The sequence below is a fragment of the Chelonoidis abingdonii genome, chromosome 10 (assembly GCF_003597395.2).
Source record: "Chelonoidis abingdonii isolate Lonesome George chromosome 10, CheloAbing_2.0, whole genome shotgun sequence".
Taxonomy (NCBI): domain Eukaryota; kingdom Metazoa; phylum Chordata; order Testudines; family Testudinidae; genus Chelonoidis; species Chelonoidis abingdonii.
The window spans coordinates 41,253,883-41,277,252 of NC_133778.1; the positions used below are offsets into that span (position 1 = coordinate 41,253,883).

The 23,370-nt window shown below is 40.3% G+C and overlaps 1 protein-coding gene across 1 annotated transcript in view; it reads right to left on the bottom strand.

The window, feature by feature from the left end:
- Positions 1 to 23,370, bottom strand: part of MYO3B (myosin IIIB) — a 297,957-nt gene that overhangs the window by 98,828 nt on the left and 175,759 nt on the right. The window contains exons 25-28 of the mRNA XM_032771086.2: positions 18,823 to 18,934; positions 17,556 to 17,718; positions 16,758 to 16,838; positions 7,460 to 7,577 (exon numbers count right to left, since the gene is read on the bottom strand). Coding sequence (XP_032626977.1) covers positions 7,460 to 7,577; positions 16,758 to 16,838; positions 17,556 to 17,718; positions 18,823 to 18,934 — 474 coding nt within the window. The remainder of the gene's footprint in view (positions 1 to 7,459; positions 7,578 to 16,757; positions 16,839 to 17,555; positions 17,719 to 18,822; positions 18,935 to 23,370) is intronic.

The window sequence follows — 23,370 nt, forward strand, 5'->3', positions numbered from 1 at the left end:
GGGCCACCAGGACAGACTCCCATGGCTGGACTAATTCCCCAAACCTCAGCAGTGTGCAGTGAGCCAGTGTGGCCAGGGGTGGCTCTATGTATTTTGCCACCCCAGGCATGGCAGTCAGGAGGCTTTTGGCAGCACGCCTGCGGGAGGTCTGCCGGTCCCACGCCTTCGACATACCCGCTGCCAAATTGCCGCCGAAACCGTGGGACCAGTGGACCTCCCGCAGGCATGCCGCTGAAGGCAGCCTGACTGCCACCCTCATGGCAACCAGCAGGCCGCCCCCTACGGCTTGCCGCCTCAGGCATGCTCTTGGTGCGCTGGTGCCTGGAGTCGCCCCTGGAATAGGCTTCCCTCTGCCCCGGAGAGGGTCGAGCCTTGGCCAGCACCTCTACAATTCCAAAGAAAAGAATTTACACAATTGGAGCTTGAAAGCATGAAAAGAGATCAGTGGTGTTGAACCACATGCAAACATATTGATAGAAGCAATGATACAGGATAAACAGCAGCCAGAAATGACTGAGGAGATATTGAGGGCAAATATGAGTGAAATCTCACCTGAAGAAAGTTTGGGAAATATGAATGATTTGTTGCTTGAGATCATACAGAGTTAAGAGACATTGATCACCAACCAACTCTACCATGTATGAAATTTATAGACCAGCAAAGACCCGATGATATAGTACAAGAATCGAATGAAGCACTCAAGGAAGCTGTAAGACCAACAAGTATTTGCTAGTTCAATGCATGCTACAGCAACAGTAGCAGCTCATTGGCTTAACATCAAGCCTGATGAATGAACCACCAGAAAACTCCAAATATTCCACACCATCCATGGAAATGAAGGTTAGACCAGAAGATTAAGTTTTTACACTGAATTTGAGAAAAATCATTTGAAGAGAAAACAGAAGTGAAAGGCCCTGGAGATGAAATATCTGCTGAATGAAAGGGATGTGAGAGTTGTAAAGGAACAATGTAAACAAGTTGATCACACTGAGTCATAGACTTGAAAGATATTTAGCGTGATGCTGTCAGTATCAAGAGAAAAGACCTTTCACGAGAGACCCTAAGAGATTCTTTGATCAGATCAATGTTAAAAGCAAAATAGGAAAAAAGAGAAAGTCAATAAATAATGTGGAAGAGTTTCAGTGCTCCTGGAAGGAAATCTGGTCTGAGGATGTACAACATAACCAGACTGTGGACTGGATTAAAAATGTGAGAGAAAATTTAAAAACCACACAATAGAAGAATATAGAGGAATATCAAAGAAAGAAGTAGATGAGGTACCAACAGGAATGAAAAATTGGAAAGCTTCCACACCAGATGCGGTGCATGGATTCTGACTAAAATGCCTCTATGGTTGTTTACTTGAACAACTTAATAAATGTTTGAAGAACGAATGTCCAAGACAGATGGTGACAGGGTGAATCATCCTCATACAAAAAAAGAAAGAAGGCTGCAGTGATTCTATGAATTATAGACCAATCAAGTATTTTCTAAATATGTGGAAATTTCTAACAGCATATCTGGCAAAGAAGATCTGGACAGTGCTAGCTCACAATGGAATTCCACCTGCTGAGCAAAAAGGCTGTACAGTAAACATGAAAGGGACAAAACACTGCCTTAACTGAACAGGAGGATCACAGAAGATGCCAAAACAAAATACAAAAAAAACCCACCAAGAAAAAATAAAGATGGTGTAGATAGCTACCAAAAAGCATATGACCGCATCCCACATTCATGTATCCTTGACACACTGAAAATGCACAAGGTTCAACCAAAGATCATTTCCTCTCTGTAGCAATCTGTGGTTAACTGGAACACTTGACTGAACCTGCAAGGGACTCTCATTGATGAGGCCCAAATTAAAAGAGGAATTTTTCAAGAGAATTCCTTATGCCATCTGTGGTAGCAATGCTGCTGCAGACATGGATGGTCCATGAGATAAATGATGGTTATCATAACAGCGAACAACAACCAGTTAACCATTTGTTATACATTGATGATCTGAAACTATAGATGGTCAGAAAAGGAGACAGAGAGTGAAGACCTGTGTAGAAGAGTTTGGTGAAGATATAAAGCTATGGATTGGCTTACATAAATGTGTGTTGGTGTCCATACAGGGGGCAAATTGATACAACTGAATGGCATACAAGTTAACAAAGGTACTATCTAAGCTCTCTCTCAGCATGGCCCCTACAAACACCTTGCAATCAGAGAACTGTTAAAATTACATCATAAGGAAGTCAAAGAAGAAGTGAGGAAAGAATATGACAGACAAATAAAAACTACACTGAGGACAAAATTCAACTCAAAGAATTTGATCCGAGCCATTAGTACGTGGACAATACATTGCTGGAGTGATCAAGAGAATCAAGAGAAGAAAAAATTTGTCATCCAAACAAGAAAGCTCCTGGCAAAGCATAAAGTAATGAATATGAATCAAGACATGGACAGGATGTACATCTGACAATGTGGTGGAAGAAGAGGTCTGCTCTCTGTGGAGGAAGCAACTGACAATGAAGAATATAACATCAAAATATATGAGGAGTCAGCCAGAGTAAAAGATCATCTGGTTATGATAACATGCAACTGCTGAGCATGCATCCCAGCCCAAGACAGCATAAAAGAAAGAAGAAACCAAATTGCCAAAGAAGGACTTGAAAGATTTACAGAGAAATCAATGCACAGACAGTGGTGGAGAGAGACTGAACCTATTAGTGAATGAAGATTAACAAACTCATGGTCTGTAGAAGGACACCTAAAAAAAAAATACACAAGGTGCCTCATTATGAGTGCACGAGAGCAGTCCTTAAGACTTAATTACATTTGAAAACAAAATTGACTAACAGAACTGCTCCCCAAACTGCAGAATGTGTTCTAAAGAGCAAGAGCTAGTGGTGCATGTGTTGAACACTTGCAGGAGCCCGTCTGGGAGAGAGTATTTGAACAAACACAATGAAGTAACCAATGGTAGGTGTACACCTAGTTAAAATCCTGCAGCTGGCCCATGCCAGCTGAGACAGGCTCATGGGCTAAGGGGCTGTTTAATTGCAGTGTAGATGTTTGGGGAGCCCGAACTCTAGAACCCTGTGAGGTGGGGGGGGGGTTCCAGAGCTCAGGCTGCAGCCTGAACCTGAATGTCTACACCGCATTTAAACAGCCCTTAGCTAGAGTCAGCTGGCACCGGCCAGCCATGGGTTTTCAATTGCAGTGTAGACATAACCCAAGTGTATGTATTGGAGCCTCTACAGCAAGTATGGACTCAAACACAGTATGTGGTATTATGACCACTGAACTGAAAATGCTCTAGACAATGAACAGGCTAAGTTTTTATGGGATTCAGCAATTGCCACAGACAAATGGTGCAGGCAAATAGGTTGGACGTTGTTGTTGTAGAAAAAAAGACAATTGTGACCATGTTAATTGATACCGCCATACCAGCAGACAGAAGCATAAAAAAAACAAACAAGAAGAAAAGATAGTGAACTATGAAGAACTTTGCCATAAAGTGGAATAATAATGAAAAACTAAAACAAAGATGATCCCAGTGATTACTGGGGTACTTGGAGCATCCCTAAGGATATGAATGAGCAACTCAAGAACACAATAGAAGTACAAGACATGACAATCAGTGACCTCCAGAAGAGCATGCTCCTAGGCTTTGCATGACTTTTAAGGACAGTCAAAGGAGAATGAGAGCATTTGAGCACCTAAAATGCAGGAATTCTGTGGAGGGTTTAACAAAATCCCTGACTACTAAAGTTAGTAGTCATTGTGTGATCAGGATTTATTGGTGACTCATGGGACAAATTTTAGACAGCAGCTTTCCTCTTTTTATGCTTACATATCTTGATTGTTTTTAAGGCTATTTGTTTAAAAACAACCCCCATGATGTATTAATATTGAGGGATAATAATAAAGTTAATCCTGTATTCCAGTGCTTTATTTACCTGCCACCCGCCACCTTCTCAGTGCCCACTGAGAAGCCTGTGAGAAGCATTCAACACAGAAATAAGTTTTAACTAACTACCTAAAGAAATTCCTCCCCTCACTCATCAAATCCAGCACTTCCTGGTTAGCTGACGATATCCCAGAATACGTCATTTTGTGACATAACAGATACCATTTTAGCAAGCTGTAGCATCTTTGCCTTCATAGAATGATATATTCTGAGATGGAAGGTTTTGAGGACGGCTCAGAATGTTTTTCACTTTCCTTGATGGGCTTAAGTCTTGGCCAAGGCAGGGTCCTCAAGGTAAATTTTGTCCATTCTGTTTTGATTTAGATATTATAGGCAAGATTCTGATTGTGATTTGGCCCCTGTGTGCTGCTCAGGCCATGAAAAGGAGCAGCTTCAGCTGTAACTGACCAGTTGAGGATTTCTGCTCGTGGCTGGCGATATCAGAAAGTGGACTGGCAAAACTGATATATGCAGATGTGCTTCGTTGCCAAATTCAGATCAAGTGCAATTCCCATTGAAGCCAATGTAACCCTAAGATTCTTCACAATCAGAAAGTTCCACAGGCTGCTGCTCAGTTCTATACAGTAAAATGTAAGAACATGCCATTTAAATGATAGGAAGCATTTATGCCACTAACATATAAGTTAATGTTATGCAGATATTTATACTCCTACTTTGTACAGTAAAAAGCTATTTGTTAAGTAACTAGCACAGTCACAATTGTGATATCAATGACTGAGGTTCATGTAAAAAGGTCCTTTGTATTTGAGTACAGTTCCTTCTTATTTCGAAATTAGACAGCTAAATGTAGGAGATATTTAGTACTCAGTTAAAATAAGAAGCTGGTGTTTTTAATAACATTTAATGTCATTTAATAGCCTGTATTCGCTTCTGCTCTGCTCTACAGGCCAAGTGGACAGCCTAAATTCATTTGAAGGAATTTAAGTTTTTAAAAGTCTTTACCTACATGTGCCCATTTCTTTTGTACATTTTGGAAACACTATGATTTCCTCAAATATGCTCTCCATTCAGTTATGCAGAACTTTTGAATTGACTTTAGGAAGAAAGCCAGATTGTGACATATTGAATTGTATACAGTTGTGTTCCTGTGGATATCATGAACTGAAACTGAGTACCCTAGATGTAATTCTGCTTTCTGACCCACAGAATACATTTCAGCTCATTTTTCATTCTCACAAACTACCTACCTTAAAAAACCTAACCAACCACCAAATAAAAAGAAACCTAAAGAAAATGTTATTATTCTACACTTGAATGTAAAGGTATGTGAATCCACAATGAAGCTGCCTTCTCGAGGGATATATTACAAGCTACCGTGTTAAACATCTGAACTATTATTCATCAGCATTCCTATTTCCTACATGTTTCCTATATGACTGAACAGCCATATGCTTAAAAAAACCCAGTGCCCAGTAACAGCCACACATGGAAGTGCAGCTTGATTTATGAAAGGTAAATGACAGAATCCAGACTTGCAAGATATTGAATGTCTTTTATGAAATGCTGAGTACCCCCAAGTCTCACTGAAGTCAACGAGGGGGAGGAGAGCGCTGCTGAGAAATTTACAGGATCAGGCTCATAATCTGCAATATTTATCAGGGATAAAACCAAGTATCATCAGAAGTGGTGACATTTTAACAGACTACAACTCTGGATTAGAGAATGTGTGGATTTTATTGTAAGACTCAGAGTATGCATCAAGTACATTCCTGCGTAAGAGATGGATGGGCAATGTACTCCCATTAGCAACTGTGTTCTGTGTGTGTTCTATCCAGCCCAGATTTGCCTCAATGCCTGCTGGTCCCTGAAGCTTCATGAGCCTGAGGTATATAGCTGTGAAAAATACTACCTAATCCAAGAAAACATATCTACCTGGAAAACAGAGAGTAATTCCAAAAATAGCCTGATATAGGGTGGGGAAATAGTCAGCCTGGAATGGGCCTATCTATCAGAGAGAGAAGGTGGGTGAGGTAATATCTTTTACTGGACCAGCTTCTGTTGGTGAGAGAGTGATGCTTTCAAGCTTACATCGAGCTCTTCTTCGGGTCTGGGAAACATACTCAGCATGATAGAGATGGTGGTAGCTGATTTTTACCATCATCAGCAGGCAGCTGAAGGGATCACCATGCCGCTACCAGCACGACTAAGACAACTGCAAGAGAGTCCCGTTGGAGTACCTCATAACGGTAGGGAGCTGCACCCTGCAGCCACACACATGGTGAGTTATGGATCTCCGCAGGGAGAGAGGACCAGCACCCAGACAGAGCTGTGGTGGTAAGTTTTATGGAGCTCATTTCCATGAAATCTCCCTTTGCCCAAACAGCATTGCAACAAGCTTTTATTCTTTTTGCCCTTGTTTATTGGACCAAACCTTTCCCTTCCATAAATCAGACTGCTGCACTAAAGAGCATCTGTATCATTCTGGGCTTGTGTGGCCCAGGAGGATGCATGTGGTTGCACCTGGTTAGAAACCTTTAATGACACACACTGTAACATTTAGTACAAATTATTCAATCCAAACCAATCACTAAGTTATCATGGAATTTAACTGAACTGAATGTTATGAGTACAAGGAGAGAAATCAGAAGTATGGGTTTGGAGATTTTAAAAGGTCACCTCTTTTTAAAGTCTTACTCCATGAAATAATGCAGTCTACTTAAAGTCAAATAAGTCATCAGTTTTCAGAGAGCTTTATTAAGAGGTGTAGCAGCACAGCAAGAGCCTGCTAACTGGGAAGTATATATTCCAGGGAGAACCCAGAACTGTCATTCTTGGGCCAGAGGGACAAAGACGTGTTAAAGAGAGGTTCCTACCCCAGTGAATAATCAATGCAATGGCATGGATCACAGCTATAGAAGAGTCAGCTCCCTCCTGCAGCTCCAGCTGAAGGTAAGATACATGAGGGCAACTGGATGGAGTGAATCAGCTGCTAGAGCTTGGAGTGAAGAAGGTTAAAAGACCTGCTCTCTCAGCAAAGACGTAGAACCAGGGTTCAGATTTGCTGTACTCCTAGGGTCTCTGAAGGAGACTTACTGACCTGCCTTTTACTATTATTGTCTCTACGCTAGATGTGCATGGAGCATTACAGACATAAAAGAAAACTAATCCCCTACCTCAAAGAGCTTCCAATTTAGCAAATTTAGTCACAGGTATGTAGTCCAGTCCTGTGAAATGCTGAGCAGACTTAACTCTCACTGAAGTCGATGGGTACTGAGGGTACTGCTGAGAAATTTACAGGCCCACAATCTGGACAGATAACACAACAAAGAAATCAAACTCTGATAAGAGAGAGAACATTGAGATGACTAAACTGGTGGAGGGATTGACCGGTTACAGGTTTTCTTACTTACAGAACAGGCTACCAAAGAGATGGGTGAATGATGAGGCAGGGTATTTGTTTTCAGTGCCTATTCCTTTCACCTTGTGTTGTATGGGATATGATTTTTGTGAAAATAATGGACACCAAAGGATTCAACTCACCAGTGTTCACAGTCAAAACTGGGGGCGGAGTAGTTGTTCACAGACTCAGTATCAGCTGGGTAACCATCGCTACTTTTCAATCTTGAATAATTTTTTCGAACAATGTATCCCCTGAAAGCTAGACAGACACAAGTGTGAATAAGAGGAAACTTCACAATCAGTCCTAGACAGAACTAACAGCTTTTCTCCTACAGAACAGGCACCGTCCTGCTCAGAGCTGAGTGCTTTTGGCCCCTATTTGAATAAATGGAGGCAAAAGGCAGTCACCACCTTGCAGAATTGGGTCCACTTTTAAAACACTGGAAAAATATATAGGGCCTGATTTTCACTTACACTAAGGCCACTTTACACCACCCTGGTAGTGCAAAGAAACTTAAAGTGAGAATAAATGTAATTAATTAGTTGAAATGAAAATCAGGCCCATGATATATTAACTAAAAACGGTAATAAAAAAAACTATTCAGTTTTACCCACAACTACCAGGATTAGAACTTATTAACATTTTTCAACATTTGAAATTTTGACTTAATTTTTTGTCAAGTTTTAACCACAAACATCACAATTTTTTCTTCCCATATTTTTCAACCAGCTGTAACCATAACAGAGCATTTTAAAGATACATTAGGCTTAAGCATGTCAAATACCTTCAGATGCCAAGAAATGTTTTGAAGTTATACCACCAACACAAAAGCACACAAGTTAAGCAGCAGGTAAGAAACAGTAAATTAGATAAGAAGCTTCTAGTGCAGTGGAATGACAAAAAAAGTCAGTGGGTAAAATTTTCAAATGTGCTTAAGCCCTACGGAAAGTCAATAGGATTTTGGCACCTGAGTCAGTTCAGCACTTTTCAAAATTGTATCCAATATAAATTTGGGCTTCATTCTCTCTAGCACTGAGCAAAGATATTATAACTCCTGTATACAGCACAGGTAAGACCAGACCTTATAAATACAGTGGTGCATTTGAGAAGCAAGAAATTTAAGGAAATGTCACAAAGGAAACTAAAATCAAGGGTTTCCTCCTCTCCCCTAGAATCTATATCAAACACTGATTTATTTTAAAACATAAACTAAATGATTAAATGGCAGGAGGGGGTTGACATGAGGAAAATACATACAACGTAGTTTAAATACAATACACACTCAAAAATGACGATAACCTTCTACTGCACAATATATGAATCATGGAAACAACCCAGGGAAAGGATTGTCTGTCATAGACCACCCCCAGGTATAGTAAGAACTAATAGGATGATAACATGCAAAAGACAACTTGGGATGAATATGAGGACACATCTCCCAGCAGTGGCCTCAATTAGGAAAGTCTCTCTACTTTAGGAAAGGCAGTAAAGCATCAGGTTCAGTCTGCAGAATCATCCCACAATGGAATAGGAGAAAGCCCCATCACCTGAGTTGTTGAAATCTAGGCCCTGATGTTGGAATACATCAGTGAGACTCTGTATGGGCATAGTGGATCCCAATGCAGGATCAGGCCCAAGAAATTTGAGAATATACTGAATGGATTGATCCTGCACTGGCTAAAAGATGTAGCAGGATGGAGAAGGGCCCGGATAACCTAAATATAGGAGGATTGATCAGAAGACCTACAGGTCATTTCCATCTCTAATGCGTATGATTTCTATGAAATCAGAAATGTGTGTTGATAACAGCTATTTTTCCCAGTATCAGAGGGGTAGCCATGTTAGTCTGTATCCACAAAAACGAGTTTGATGGCACTCTGAGAAGTGGTGTTTTTCACCCACAAAAGCTTATGCCCAACTAAATCTGTTAGTCTTTAAGGTGCCACTGGACTCCTCATTGTTTTTATTTTTCCTACAGTGTTTTAAATTCCAGGACCACTAGGCATTATCCACACAAAAGAAGACAAAGTCCCTGCCCCGTACAGTTTACACCTTAAAATCCTCACATTTTGGGATTATTCATGGAGTCTCATCTTTCAACATTTAACTATTCTTTTAAAAGCAGCCCATACTGATGTTCTGTTGTGTAATAATTAGAGTGTGTTAAAGAAAATAGAAAAATAGTCACCATAATCTCTTTTAAAGGGTTTCCTTAGGGAGAGCTGTAACCTATCCCCTTCCTGTCTAGTTTAATCACAGGATAGCATTAACTGCCTTCTCTTCAACTAGTGTTTCTTGAGAAAATCTAGGTAGTCACATTTTTCTGTGCAATACAAGAAAATGAAAGCCATCTGAACTGCTTGAGCTGTGGTATGCAGTGCACCATAATAACCTAAATATTTCAGTGCCTTTTGGAATTTTCAGAATTGCCAGTGTTAGAAGCAGCAAAAAATGCTTTTTAGTGAGATGTCTTTATCTTTCACTTAATTACCACTGAAATAAATAACCATTCTTTTCCAGAAAGAATGATAGAAGTTGGGCCTGCTGAGGTGCTGTAAATACAGCATTCAGGTGTCATGAGACTGACGCACTTTCCTTCCTTAATAATAAGACTGGAAAAGTATGTCTATCTGGCAGAGTGAGGCAAACGTTCAGTTGCCTCATGTGATCAGCCTTCCAATCCTTAACTATCCCCTACTGACCAGACAAGAAGCCTACTCTGATGTTGGCTGGAAAGACAACTGGCCAGCAGCAGCTATCTCTACAGAGCTGAAATGTGCCAAATACTGGTCAGTCTATGGACAAGTTTAAATAAAAAGGAGCGCTGAAAATAAACTAAAATAATAAAATAATGATAGCAGCAGCAGCTTTGTTTTTCGCCTTAAGTCTGAATCTTTAGACTTTTTTTCCTCTTTACTATTTTTAAAAACGGACTGTCACATTTCTTACAATGGCATTTTTTACCGTGTGGATACACTGGACCCCTCTTTACTTTTTTTTAATGCAATGAAACAATTCAGGATTGTCCTTCATTCACTAAATAAATGGAGCTTGACTATATCTGATTTCACTGTAATAGGCTCCACTGTTTTCATAAATATTCCTTTGTTTTCATAAATATTTTAGAACTTAGCTTGTCTTTGATTAAACTCTATCAAAGATAGGTTTCCTAGAATGCTTAGGTTCTGCAAGGTAACAGGTGTGCAATTCCTGATTCTCCTTTCACTCACGGGATAACCTCAGTAGCATGGCAGACCAACATGCTTCCTAGAGGTTTCATTCAACATTCAGAGGAGTGCTTCACTTCAGCATTTGTGAAATGGATCCATAATGTTTCCAAAGCAACTACACACAGGGCATTCTACTGAGGGAGGCTGAGAGGTCGGGAAGCTGCTCCATCACAGCAATTTGCATTACTGACTTTGGCTGGTTTTGACACTAAGCACTTGGCTCAAAGAGTGTGAAATTAGTAGATTCATGTTGCTAGTGCCCCATGAACAATCATCACATCATTGAAGAAGAATGATTACCAGCTGTCACTTTATTTTCACCTTATGTATTCTCTACCGCAAACTACAGCAACAATATATTCAGTCCTGATCCTTTACATGGCTAATGACAACAGGATTTGAGCTTGGAGCAAAATGGGATGTGAACTGCACATTATCACTCAGATTAATAGTCATTCAGTGTTAAATATTATATGTGCCATGCACTCTGGATACTGATGCTCATATAAAATGAGTTTTCTCTCAGGTTCAGCAGGTAGCAAGTTGCAATTATTTTTACTTTCAGTCTGAGACTTGATTCACAAAGAATTTACTGAGCCATATAGATTACACTCAAAGTTGTTCAGTTTTGGTCAGCAGAAAGTCCAGGCATTTTCCTGCTGATTCGCATAGGGAATACCATGCTTCAATGGGCTGTTGAGCACAATGTAGAGAGCAATCAGGACAATTGTAGATCGGTGCATAAAACATATAGGCAGGAGGTACGGAAACATTTTAAAGCAGCAAGAGAGGATTCACCCTGCTCAAGAAAGATCTCTCTCTCTCTATCCCTTCATTCCTAACCATAAAACAGCATGTAAAACAGCTATTTACTCCTATGTAGACAGACACTTTCAAATCCTAATCCCATTTACAGTAACAAACAAGAATTACTGTGCCCTTGGAAATGCAAACTAATCACTTGTTGAAGGGAAGATACCATAATATCATGATACTTTATAGGCTCAGTTTTCAAACTTGGGTTCCCAAGTAAGACCTCTGACTCCCTCATTTCTCAAATAAGCACTTGCAGTATTTAAATGTCAAAATTTGAGGGGGTTTGGACACCATGATCCTCCACTCTTTTACACAAGTTTGATGCCAGTCTAAAACTGTTGTACAGTGTAAGGATATGGAGAATCATGCCCCCTCTCTAGGTATCCAGGGATGCCCATTGTCTCCTGTGGATCTCAGGAAGTTTGCAGGTTTATGTAGTACAAACCTCAGGGGGTAAAACACTTCTCTCCCCCATCCCCCATTCCTTCAGTGGAAGAATGAATAGAAAACTGAGTTTCAACTTGTGGAATTTGTTTTCCCAGCATGTGTTCTCTCATGAAGGGGAGAACAGAGCTCTACTAAGTATTAGCACCCTTTTTCCAGGGTTGCAAACAGGGTTTATGCTGCTGCTGTATATTACTGTTTGCACAAAGCAGATTACGGGGCTGTTAGGGTAAAATCTGAGGTGCAAAAGCCTGTGACAGCACCCAGAATTGTGGCTGCTAATCTGAACCTCTTAAATCTAGAAATCAGGCTGGACCAAATAGGAACAGGTTCGCCAAGGAGTTCTGTCCTTTGCTGGCTCCAGCTGGGTGATGAAATAATGCAGGAATAGCCTGCCTGTCCAGTGACCTTTCAGTGCTTTTCCGTTTACAGTCAAAACCAGGAAATACAAATCTAATAGAAATGTAGATGCACTCAGAGGGTGTGTCTACATTTGGAGCTGAGGGTGTGATTCCTGAGCACTTTTGAAAATCCTAACCATATACATTTTACATACATATTAACTTAATATAAATGGCATGTAGTTCTCCATAGTCCCAAAATTTTGCTCTTAGAAGATTGTTAGTTAAGGCTGTGCAAATAGTTGGTGAGCAACATCACATGGTAAAAAGTTACAAGACAGAAGTAGCTGATAAAAGGATTGTCTCATTTCTCTTTCCTCCTGAGCATCCACCATTTTGTGTCACAAAAAAGAACTGGAATCTTGAGTTCTCAGTAAAGAATTTCACAGTAAAGTGTGGCATATGGTGAGTGCATGAGTGTGTGTTGGAGGAGGGGATGGTGGCTCAATGGATTAGTCATTTGCCTTTCACCTCTGGAAGCAGAGTTTAAACTCAATCCTGACTAGAGTCGCACAGCATATTCCAGATGGCTAAAGAGGCCTTAATTAACATGAGTTCAGTGATGTCACCTCAGATCTAAGTGAATCGCATGCCCCATTCATTTGGCATTTTGGCAGTGTCGGCTCACAAATGAAACAAACAGAGATTAAAATCGTCTCTTAAGTCTTTGGAGAGAGCTGTCACTTGACATGGAAATCCATGCTATGGTGACTGGGAATGGAGTAAAAACAAACAAAAAAATTACCATTATAATTGTACTTACTTGGTTTTAATTCTAATTAATAAAATGTGGTGATACAAATATAGCTACAGATCCAAAGCTGGTGTAAATCACCACTGCTCAACTGAAATCAAACAATGGCAATATACTGATTTACACTAGCTGTGACTCTGGCTTAATGTAATGTTAAAATTATTTCAACAAAGTGATCTTTTCCTTGTCCTAGGCTTTAAACAAAGCAATGCAAACCACAGCACAAAGAAACAACACTACTTCATTTTTGTCTGAGGAACTCAGTTCTTTCACAATATCTTTGCCTTCTCTGTGAGGTAGAAAATTGTTATTATCCATGTTTTACCAATTGGGAAACCTAGACACAAAGAGGTGGGTAAGGTTTTGCCTACACTGGGGATTTTAGCCACCAGTGTAAATACACTGACGTAGCTCACATTGTGTGAGCCACTAGTGTAGATGTACTGAACTGCTTAAATTCATAAACATTTTATCTATTAGCAAGGGTTTTTTCCCCAGCCCAAATAATGACTTATTTTTGGTATAATATTATACGCATAAGAAATGTATCTTCATGTATACTTGGGTTTTTTAAAAATGTGTTTTTTCTTCCAACATTTCATCAATGGATAGTGAACTGCTTGGGCCCACTGAGATCTCCAGACCACCAGCTCATGTATTTGAAAGGCATCTGTTTATTTTTAAATTGCAAATGTAGCCTACCTCAAAGACTAACTTCAAGAAATGAACAATCTGAACAAGTCAAGAGGTTTCCAATCAGAAGCTTTGTTCCTCCTTTCTATCAGGCTGTGATCACTTGCTGTCAAAACCACTTAAACAATATCCTGGAATTTGAATGAAGTCCCCCCACAATTAAAATGAGCAGGATAATCCTGCAAGAATTATTCATCCAAATCATTTTTCACACCGTTTAAAGTAATGATAAGGTCATTTACAAAAGAAATCACTGCCTTTGAAATGTTGACTTGTAGACAGAGGACTGCCTGGAGGAGGGCCATAGATAACAGTGAAGACTGGCCTCCTAACACCACCCTTGCCGTCTTTGGAACTGATTCCGATGGAAAAAAGGCCCAATAAGGTTAATACCCCTACTTTGATCTCTGTCAAAGCGTACCAGCAAGAATTAATTTACATTTCAGATGAAAAAGGTTGACAGCATGAAAAGGCATCTTGTTTCTGGTATGTGAATGTGCTGTAATAGATCGGGAATTCTGAAAGGAAGTTCTGAGGAAGCTAAAGGGATAAGCCGCACTGCTGCTTTTATTGGGAAGGAGATGAAAGGAAAACAAATTTCAATATGTGCTGCTCTGTAGAAACATGTAAGCCAAATGCTTCCAAAATTTCAAGGACTGCTTTATTTTGCTATATATATTTTAATTATATGGTTTTACAAATGCCTGACCAGCAAATGCAAGTACTGTATCTCTGTGATCTAAATTGCTCATTCTTTAACATAATGTTAAAATGACCACATTGCTTTTTCTTGAGATGCTGTCCTTTATCTGTACTTACACTGCAAGCTCCTCAGTGTGGAGATTATGTCTGTTTGCCTGTTCAGCACCACACTCTTTTATGGTGGAATGGAAGTAACAATAGTCATAGACAGTCTAGTTTAAAACCCAAATAATGGTCACACTTTGCAATTATTTACTCAGCCTTGAGACACAGAAAGACTAATGTGCAGAGATAAACAAAAATGTTTAGAAAGAAGTTTCATTTAGAGAGTCCTAGATATAGATTTCCTAAGGCAGAGAGTCTCACACAAACTGAAGTTTGATTTTCTGAAATAAATGGTGATGCAGTATAAATTCTAAAGCTGTGCCAAAGATGGGAATATCTGTAAAGCATGATTAACATGAAGGTGTGCTGTGTCACTCTGAATTCTGTAGTCCTAATGCACATCCATCCAATCTGATCAACACAATGATTTAATGGTTCTGTCTGGCCCTGATATGGGCGTATGGTGTGTGCTATGGTGAGAGGAATGCCAGGACCCTTCCACATTTGTCTGGGCTACGCAAGGACTGTACCGCAGTCTCTGCACTCAAGGGATCTCTGTCTACTTCACTGGGTGTACAGTGTCACAAAGGTGACAGAATGGAACATGGCTCTGCTTCTGTCCGATCCTTATGGTCCCTGGAGGGAGTGGGAGTGCATAAACAGCACTCCATAAAGGGTTTAGCAATGGGCATGCATATTCTGCATGCCTAAGACCTCTACATGGAATTCTGAGACAGAAAGCCTCCTAGCACTCTCCAGGGGCTGGTGCTGTACCACATTGCCTTCCTATGTGCTGTGCATACATGGGACAATCTAGCCCCAAATGACTACTTTAAGAACTGGTACTAGTGCAGACTGAAGGGTCACCTCTGATAGAGCCTCTCTTTCCCCCGTACTGCACAGGCTGTTGGGTTGGCTGGAAAATTGAGGTGCAGGCTTTCCAAAAAGAGCATTACTGTCAAGAGTCAGTGTTTTGCAATACATCTAAAGATGGATTCCCTGTCTGAAGAACAGGAGTCTGTGTTAAAATGAGAACAATGGAAGATAACAGCACAGGGGAGGGGAGCAAGTGGAGAATATGATTATCCAGTCACTTGATGTTTGCTGTAACTTGGAAAAACCTTCCCATTCAACAGTTCCCAATTTCATTGAACATACAGCATATAACCCTAGAGCGAGTCACATGCTATTTTATGAACGTACACAAAAATATGTATAAAGAACCTCACCCTAAGAGAAATGTACATTGCCTTTCTAATTCTACAGCCAGAATTGTATTATTTTGCCTTCCTCTTGAAAATCACAGTGATGCTGACTCTTAGGGAACAGGATTGGGGAAAGGAAGTTAGTTGTTGGATTTATAATGAAAATGGCTTGTCGTTAACATTTTGGTTTTATGTTCAGAAGTGAGAGAACATTCAGCAGAAAATCTTTTCTTTCAGTTTAACTATCATCTAAGGAAAACAGAACTCAGAGGTAACAGAAGTCACATAATTATAGTATAGGCAATGACTGCACTGAAATGCGGAGCACAGGTTTCTCTGTTGGTCCATCTGCTATGGCTTTTTTTAGATCTGTTTCAGAATTCCTTCACTCTTGGTTGCAGGGAACAATGGTATGCACAGGTGTGGTACATCAACCCTAGTTTGCTTCATGTTGGCTGCATTTGAAACTATAGCCTCCCTGCTACTGAGTTCAGTAGGATGGATCTTATATTTTCAGTGCCATATGATCTCTTGCTCTCTACTAGAGACCTGCACCACCCTGTGGGCCTGTTCCTTCAATAATCTCTTTCAAGTTTATTCAAATTCATATTGATATAAGTGCATTGAAGCCTGGCAGGGAATCAGAGGTTTGGCCCAACCTGGGAAAATCAGCAGCAATTAAGAATAAAACCTGGCAATCTGCCAATATTAGGGATAACCAGAAAGCCAGAGTGATGGCATGTCCAGTGCCTATCATCCACACTTTAAGCAAAATGATTCTAGTGCTTCACACCAACTCTACACATGGTTAATACACATTGACTCTCTGAGCCCAGATGAATCCCTGAGAACGCATTCAATGGCTTTTAATCAGTATGTTTTGCTTTCAAAAAAGTACTCACCATAAAAGCTCCGAAGTGCTAGATTCCTGTCACTGGTGAGATTTGATATTGAAGAACACATGATCAGAAGCAGGGTTTTCTGATTGCTTTTGTTTGGGCTGTTTACATTTCTCTCAGCTATAAATACTGACATGAAGGTATCCCTAGCAAAATAGACATAGTCTGTGGAAATAATGTTTTAATTACCTGCTTGAATATGTATAGCAGCATCAGTTCTTCTGTTCCTTATTTCCTTGTACTTCCTGCGAGCTTCATATCCTCTCCAGGCTAAAAATACAAACCCATGTGTTGGGAATTACATTTATTTAAGGAAGTGTTATAAAGTCAGAGATGTGCCTAATCTTTCATCCTCCCTGCCATAACCAACCCCTCCCACTACCTCTTCCTCACCCACCCCCCAGTTGAACTCTGGGCTCATGACTGGAGTATAAGCATCTCCACAACTTCAAACACATCTCCAGTCTTCCAAATTTTAATTGTCAACATGTGCTCTCTGATGTCACAAAGTCAAGCAAAGACTGAGGTGCAGAATTATTGGAGGTCAAAGTTCAATGCGAACAACTGCATCCCTCTAATGCCCTGCCTCCCAAAAAATAAATCAATAGAGTGAGGCATGATAAACTACAAATAATCAACCTTCCCAGAACCACAGCAGTATTTATGTTATTTGGAATGCAGAGGTACATGCAAAAAGGAGAGTGTAACTATTGCATCTCTTCTGCATGCTGCACGTTAGTTGAAAGACACTGAACAACACCTCCTTTGTTTTCAGGCATAGTCTATAATAGTAAAACATTTAAACAAAGACATTAGCGATTACTAAACTGATAACTTAGAAATTAATCTGTAATGTTGGTATCAGCTGGAGGGAAAAATACCACGTTATTTTGATTTCACAGCAAACTACTGAGAAAACGAATAGATAATTTGCAGGCAATTTAAAATGCCAAGATTGTGCATGAAATAAGGAATATGAATGTTTACCTGACTGAATGGCGACAGCACTATTTTCTCTTCTCTCTTTGATTCTCTTATATCTTCTAGCTCCAAGCCACCCCTTGGTATAGGCCTGCATTACCACCACCCTGCCTATAACTTCTTGCAGGAACAAATTTAACTGCTCTATATGGTAATACTTTAGAAATACCTGAAATGGAACAACAGGTTCAGCATTATATGTAAGCAGTAGAATAAAATATTTTATACTGCCTCTTCATTAGTATTATTTCAATCTACATTACAGAATCATTGCTAGAAAAAGCTGCTAAATCTTATAGCTAGAATTTCAGAAACCATGTTGTAAAATATATGTTTTTAGTTTATTCCACTAATTACAAATCACCCATTACAATGTAAGTCACACAATTATCCCATTACTCCCAAGTAAATCACCCATGACAGCTTGGTCAGAATGCTGCTTTTCTGTATCAGCAATGTTTAAATATAGCTTTTCAAGCTAGAGCTGATTTGTGGTAACGTTTTCAATAATGGTCTCTTTCATCAGTGTGGCATACACTGGAAATCTGGTGGGAGTCCTTAGGATAAACATTAGCACAAAGCGTTCCTCATGATAATGATAAGAGGGGAGTGGGGTGAGTTTATAAATACAATATTGTATCTTAGTTCAGGGGCCAAATCCTAAGGGTCCTTATTCAGGAAACTCCCGTTGGCTTACTTCTAAGGAATGAGTGAGCAATTCAGGATTTGGCCCCATATTTTGCAAAATCAGTCACATCATTTTAAACCATGAACAAAGGCTGCTACTAAAATAGTCCAGAGCAGCTCATCTGAAAGGCAGGACAACTTCTAACACAACAAACCGATACTGGCCTAAAGTGGTTCACAGATAGCAAAGACTAAATGGTGGCATTAAGCCACAACCTGCAGTAGAGAGGATTGTGGAGGAGCCCCACACCAGCAGGTGCTGCTGGAGGCATCATGCCTCAGGTGCACCCAGGGGTGGTGCAGGTACTATGCCACCTTTGAGAGAAGGTTTTATGTGCATCTCTCCTTATGCAGACTAGGGAGGAAAGGGGCATTCCCTCCATCTAGGGAGGCTAGCATCTGCAGCAACACTAGCATGGAGCAGCAGTCCACGTGCAGGAGCAGGGGACATTCCTTGCACCCTCTCCCTTTCTTGTCACATCCACACAATGCTGGGCAGAATTAGCCACGGCTTCATTAAACCATTCATTAGACATGCCTCACTGCAGAGAAAACACCCCTGGAGAAAACCAGAAAAGTGCCCTACCTTTGTTTTCCCAAGAACCCAATTGTCTAGTTTTGATTTCTCCAAAATAGCAATACAGCTTTCTCTGCTACCAAGAGGGGTCTGATGTGCCTTGAAAACCAGGTAATAATACCTACAAACACCAAAGGACAAAGAAAGAGCAAGTTAATTGCTACATAAACACACTTTGATTGCAACAGGGAATTAGTATACTCCTGCTAAAGAAGTACTCTGAGTATTGTGGGCCAGATCCTCAGCCCTACTAAGTCCCCAGACCTCTTTCCACTAATAAGGTGGACAAAGGGGATTAAAGTCCTAAGTGGGCAGCTAAGGATACACCCAACACTGCCACCACCTGTTCCATCCTTAGGTGCATGAGGAAAGGGCTATGGCTGGAGCATGCTGCACTCTAGCAATCCCTGCCAGTGTAATGGCCCATAAGGAGATTTTATGAGGCAGTGCCATTTAGAACAGCCTAGATGTTGCACTAAGTTTTGCTCGGGAATGGAGCTATACCAGTGAGAGGTTGGGGGGGTGGTAGAAAGCAAAACAATGGAAAGGAATGATAAAATTAAAAAAAAACTCATCTCCCCTGGGAATCTACAAATATGCCCCTCAAGTTTAGATGTAGCTCTAAATGTCCTGAGAAGTGGGAGAAAGAAAGCATTCCTCTTTCCCTATGTGACACCATTGCATTTACACTCAGCAAGGCAGCAGAAGTGCTCAAGATAAGTCCTAAAGACAGTTTAAATGGAAGAGGGCTGCTTGCACAGTAGTTTCCTTGAAGACCCTTTTTCTTTGGCACTTGCTAGTCTTCTGGCCACCCTGCAAAGCCCTTTTTTCAGATATCTGGGAGGCGAACATAAAGGAGATACTTTGCTGCTGCTACTACTGCTGCTAACTAGCTAGTAATTATTAGTTAGGATTGCATGAGGAGTCCCTCTCTCTCTCTCTCTCCATACACACACACATACACACACATAGATACTCATTTTTATTGATATTATGCATTTTTAATCATTAGGAAAGCCTCAACGGCAATAGTCTGCCACTTGTTACAAAGCATTAAAATAAATACAAATAAACACACATCGTCATACACTGGTATTTAACAGGATTAGAAAATCAGTCTTATTGTTACACTCCGTCATTCTCTCCTATGCTACATGTACCTTTGTTTTTTGTATGTATATAAAAACTATGTCTAAAAGCAATGCCATTTTTTTAAAAACTAAGGGCCACATTCTCTGTTGGTGTAAATTGGTGCGGCTCCACCAGAGCCCATTGGAGCTGTGCTAGTTTACACTGGCAGTGAATTTGACTCTGCAACGTTTTAGATATTAGTATTTCTTAACTGTCAGTTGAGCCAACACCTTTTTTAATAGGAAGGAAACAAGCATAAGTCAGCATACAATGTATGAATTCAAATTCAGATTTTATCACCACCAATTATGGGAGCATATTCAGCTTCATACTTAGCTCTGGTCCCACAGGAAGTGATTATGGCTTCTGGAAAGAAGCAGCATAAGAGAAAGGTGCTAACCTGGAACTGGTGTCACACTAAAAGAGTGATGACATTCTGGCTCCACTGAAGTCAATGGGAGTTTTGCCTTTAACCTCCATAGGGCCAGGATTTCAGCCAATGACCACCCTTGTGCCCTAGGGAATCTATTAATGTCAATGGTGCCTCTACAGGTTCATGAGCCAGCTCGGGTAGCTGGAATTGTAAGATCAAGGCCATGGATTGTAAACTTTTTGAGACAAAGTATATCTTTTTGCATATTGTACAGTGTCTCGCACAATCAGGACCTTCATGGGCCATCCCAGTGATATAATAAATATCATCATCATCCTGCCATTGAGGAGACAATGCTCTCAGGAAAAGCATAACAGTAGTGTGCCCTGTCATAATCCTGGAGTGAGACAGTCTATGACAAAGGATAGGAGACCAGAGAAGAAGGTAATGAATAAGAAAATCACAGCTATCTTTTATTTTTTCTTCCCTAACTTGTTATACAACACTTCATGTCACATTTTCACATGCTTGTGAGGATCTTGGAAGTGATACTATTCAATTGTGTTTATAGGGCTAATGGATTACTTCTTTTCTACTTCAAGGGAAGGGATATACATAGATATATATTTTATAACAGAGGGTTGTATCCTTGGTTAAGGAAGCAGTGTGTGAATGGGTGAGAATTAAGCTCTTTTTCACTATCTGTTTTTAAACCCAATAAACTATCTTCCAGGTCTGCAACACTATGAAATAATCTGTTCTACTTGAAAACACAAGACAGTAAAGAATAATATTAAACAAGACTTTATCTTTTATTTACCTCCACCTGATAAACCCTGAATGGCTCTGCTCCCTGACTTTGATTGTTTTGTCTTCAGATTTCCTGCTAAGAGTTTACAAAACACTACTACTGAGCAGGAAGATAAGAAGCACACCTATTTGTTTAATAGCATCAAGGGGGAAAAAACTGCTGGCTCATCCATTTTGTTGTTAAGTTGCTCAAAAGGATCAAAATACCAATTAACTTGCTGGCTTAGAAAATCTTTGATATCCTCAGATTTACTGACATTTTGAAACTCTTGTTCTTAATAGGTTTTTGATTATGAACAAAGAAGTGCCAATCTCTTTAGCATTTGACCTGTTTTCTCAAATATTTTTATGCCTTCAACTACTTCAGTGCCTAAAAACACTTGACTAATAGAGCTGCTAGTTAAGGAATCCTGTTTTTCTCTTCTACCTATAAAAAAAAATTAGGAAAGCTTAAAAAAATTTAGTAGGGGATATGGAAATTGTTTTAAGAGAAGTGGGAAGGTGTAGACTGAAGACAGGGCTGGAGCAAGAAACTCCTGGCCTATATTCTGAGCTCGAATACTGAGTGCCTTATGGTGTTGGGCAAATCAACTTATCTCTTGACCCTCATTTTCCCTACTTAGATTCTCTTCACTAGAAAATTACATCAAGCTAGACCACAAACCTAAGGACCCTTTGACAAGATGTTAAACATGACTTGCACCTGTCTGCACTGATGTCAAATCTGCAACTGGCATTGTGTTAGACTTTACCATGGCTTTTCAAGGTTGTGTTCTAACTCTGTAAATTTATAGAGGAGAAGCCTGCTGATAATACTGACCCTGTTCTCCATTCAATTTACAGCTACATTTCAAGGGAGGTAATCCTGATGTATTCAGGTGTAAATGAGAGAAGAATCAAGCCCACTAATTCTCCCTCACCTCTCTTCACAAGTGCTTTGAGGATTAGTTAATATTCATAAAACAGTACAAAGATGAAGGGCCTGGTATAACCCCAGTGAAATCAATGGAATTACATCAATATAAAACTGGTATAATGAGTGAAGAATTAGACTCGAAAAGAAGAGTGAGTCAGTGAACAGAGAACTCTTCCTACCTGAAATCTGTTTCTTGTTTTATTTTCTTGCTCTCTTCCTTCACAATCTATTTTCCTATTGTATATTCATTAAGGGTATGGCTACACTACACAGCTTTTAGCAACCTGTCTGTGCCGCTACAGCAGTGCCATGAAAAGCCGCACAGCGTAGATGCTGTTTGTCTGCAGAGAGAGCTCTCCTGCCGACAAAAAGCTTCCACTCCCAACAAGCAGCAGCAGAGAGCAGCAGTAGGAGAGCGGTCCTGCTGACAAAGTGCTGTTCTCATTGGCGCTTTTCAGCCAACGAAGTGCCAGTGTAGACATACTCTTAGCATAACAAGTCATTAAAAATTTAGCTCCTGTTAGTTAGTGATCATGAATGGATCCTGATTTTCTTTGATTGGATTCATTATTCATGAATATTGTCTCGATGAGCAATTTTCAGACTATGAGTTATTTGTGAAGTGTTTGCTTTAGCTATTCAGTCTTGTTCCAGAATAGGCTCTCATTCCTGAATGAGTGGCTTTTTCACTGTAGCTTAAACCCCTTCCAAAGTGACATAAACTAAGCCTAAAAAGCAGGGGCGACTTTAGCTTTTTTGCCGCCCCAAGCATGGCAGACAGGCTGCCTTCGGTGGCTTGCCGGCGAGAGGTCCGCCGGTCCCGCGGATTCGGCATACCCGCTGCCGAATTGCCACCAAATCCGCAGGACCGGCGGACCTCCCACAGGTAAGCTGCTGAAGGATGCCTGACTGCCACCATTGCAGGGACCGGCAGGGCGCCCCCCCGTGACTTGCTGCCCCAGACACATGCTTGGAGCGCTGGTGCCTGGAGCCACCGCTGCAAAAAGGTGCTCTTCTACAGGATTAAGAGTGTCTACATGGGGAGTTACATTGTTATATCAATTTAAATTCAAACTTTAACTCAAACTGCTATAACTTTCATATGTAGAAAAACACACAGCAAATCAAACAATGTTTTTAGTCACAAAAACATTTATAAATCATTTTTTACATTCATCTAGCTCAGTGCTTCTCAAATCTTTGTACTGGTGAGCCCTTTCATTTAGCAAGCCTCTGAGTGCGAGCCTCCCAATAAATTAAAAACACTTTTTAATATATTTAACACCATTGTAAATGGTGGAGGCAAAGTGGGGTTTGGGGTGCTGGC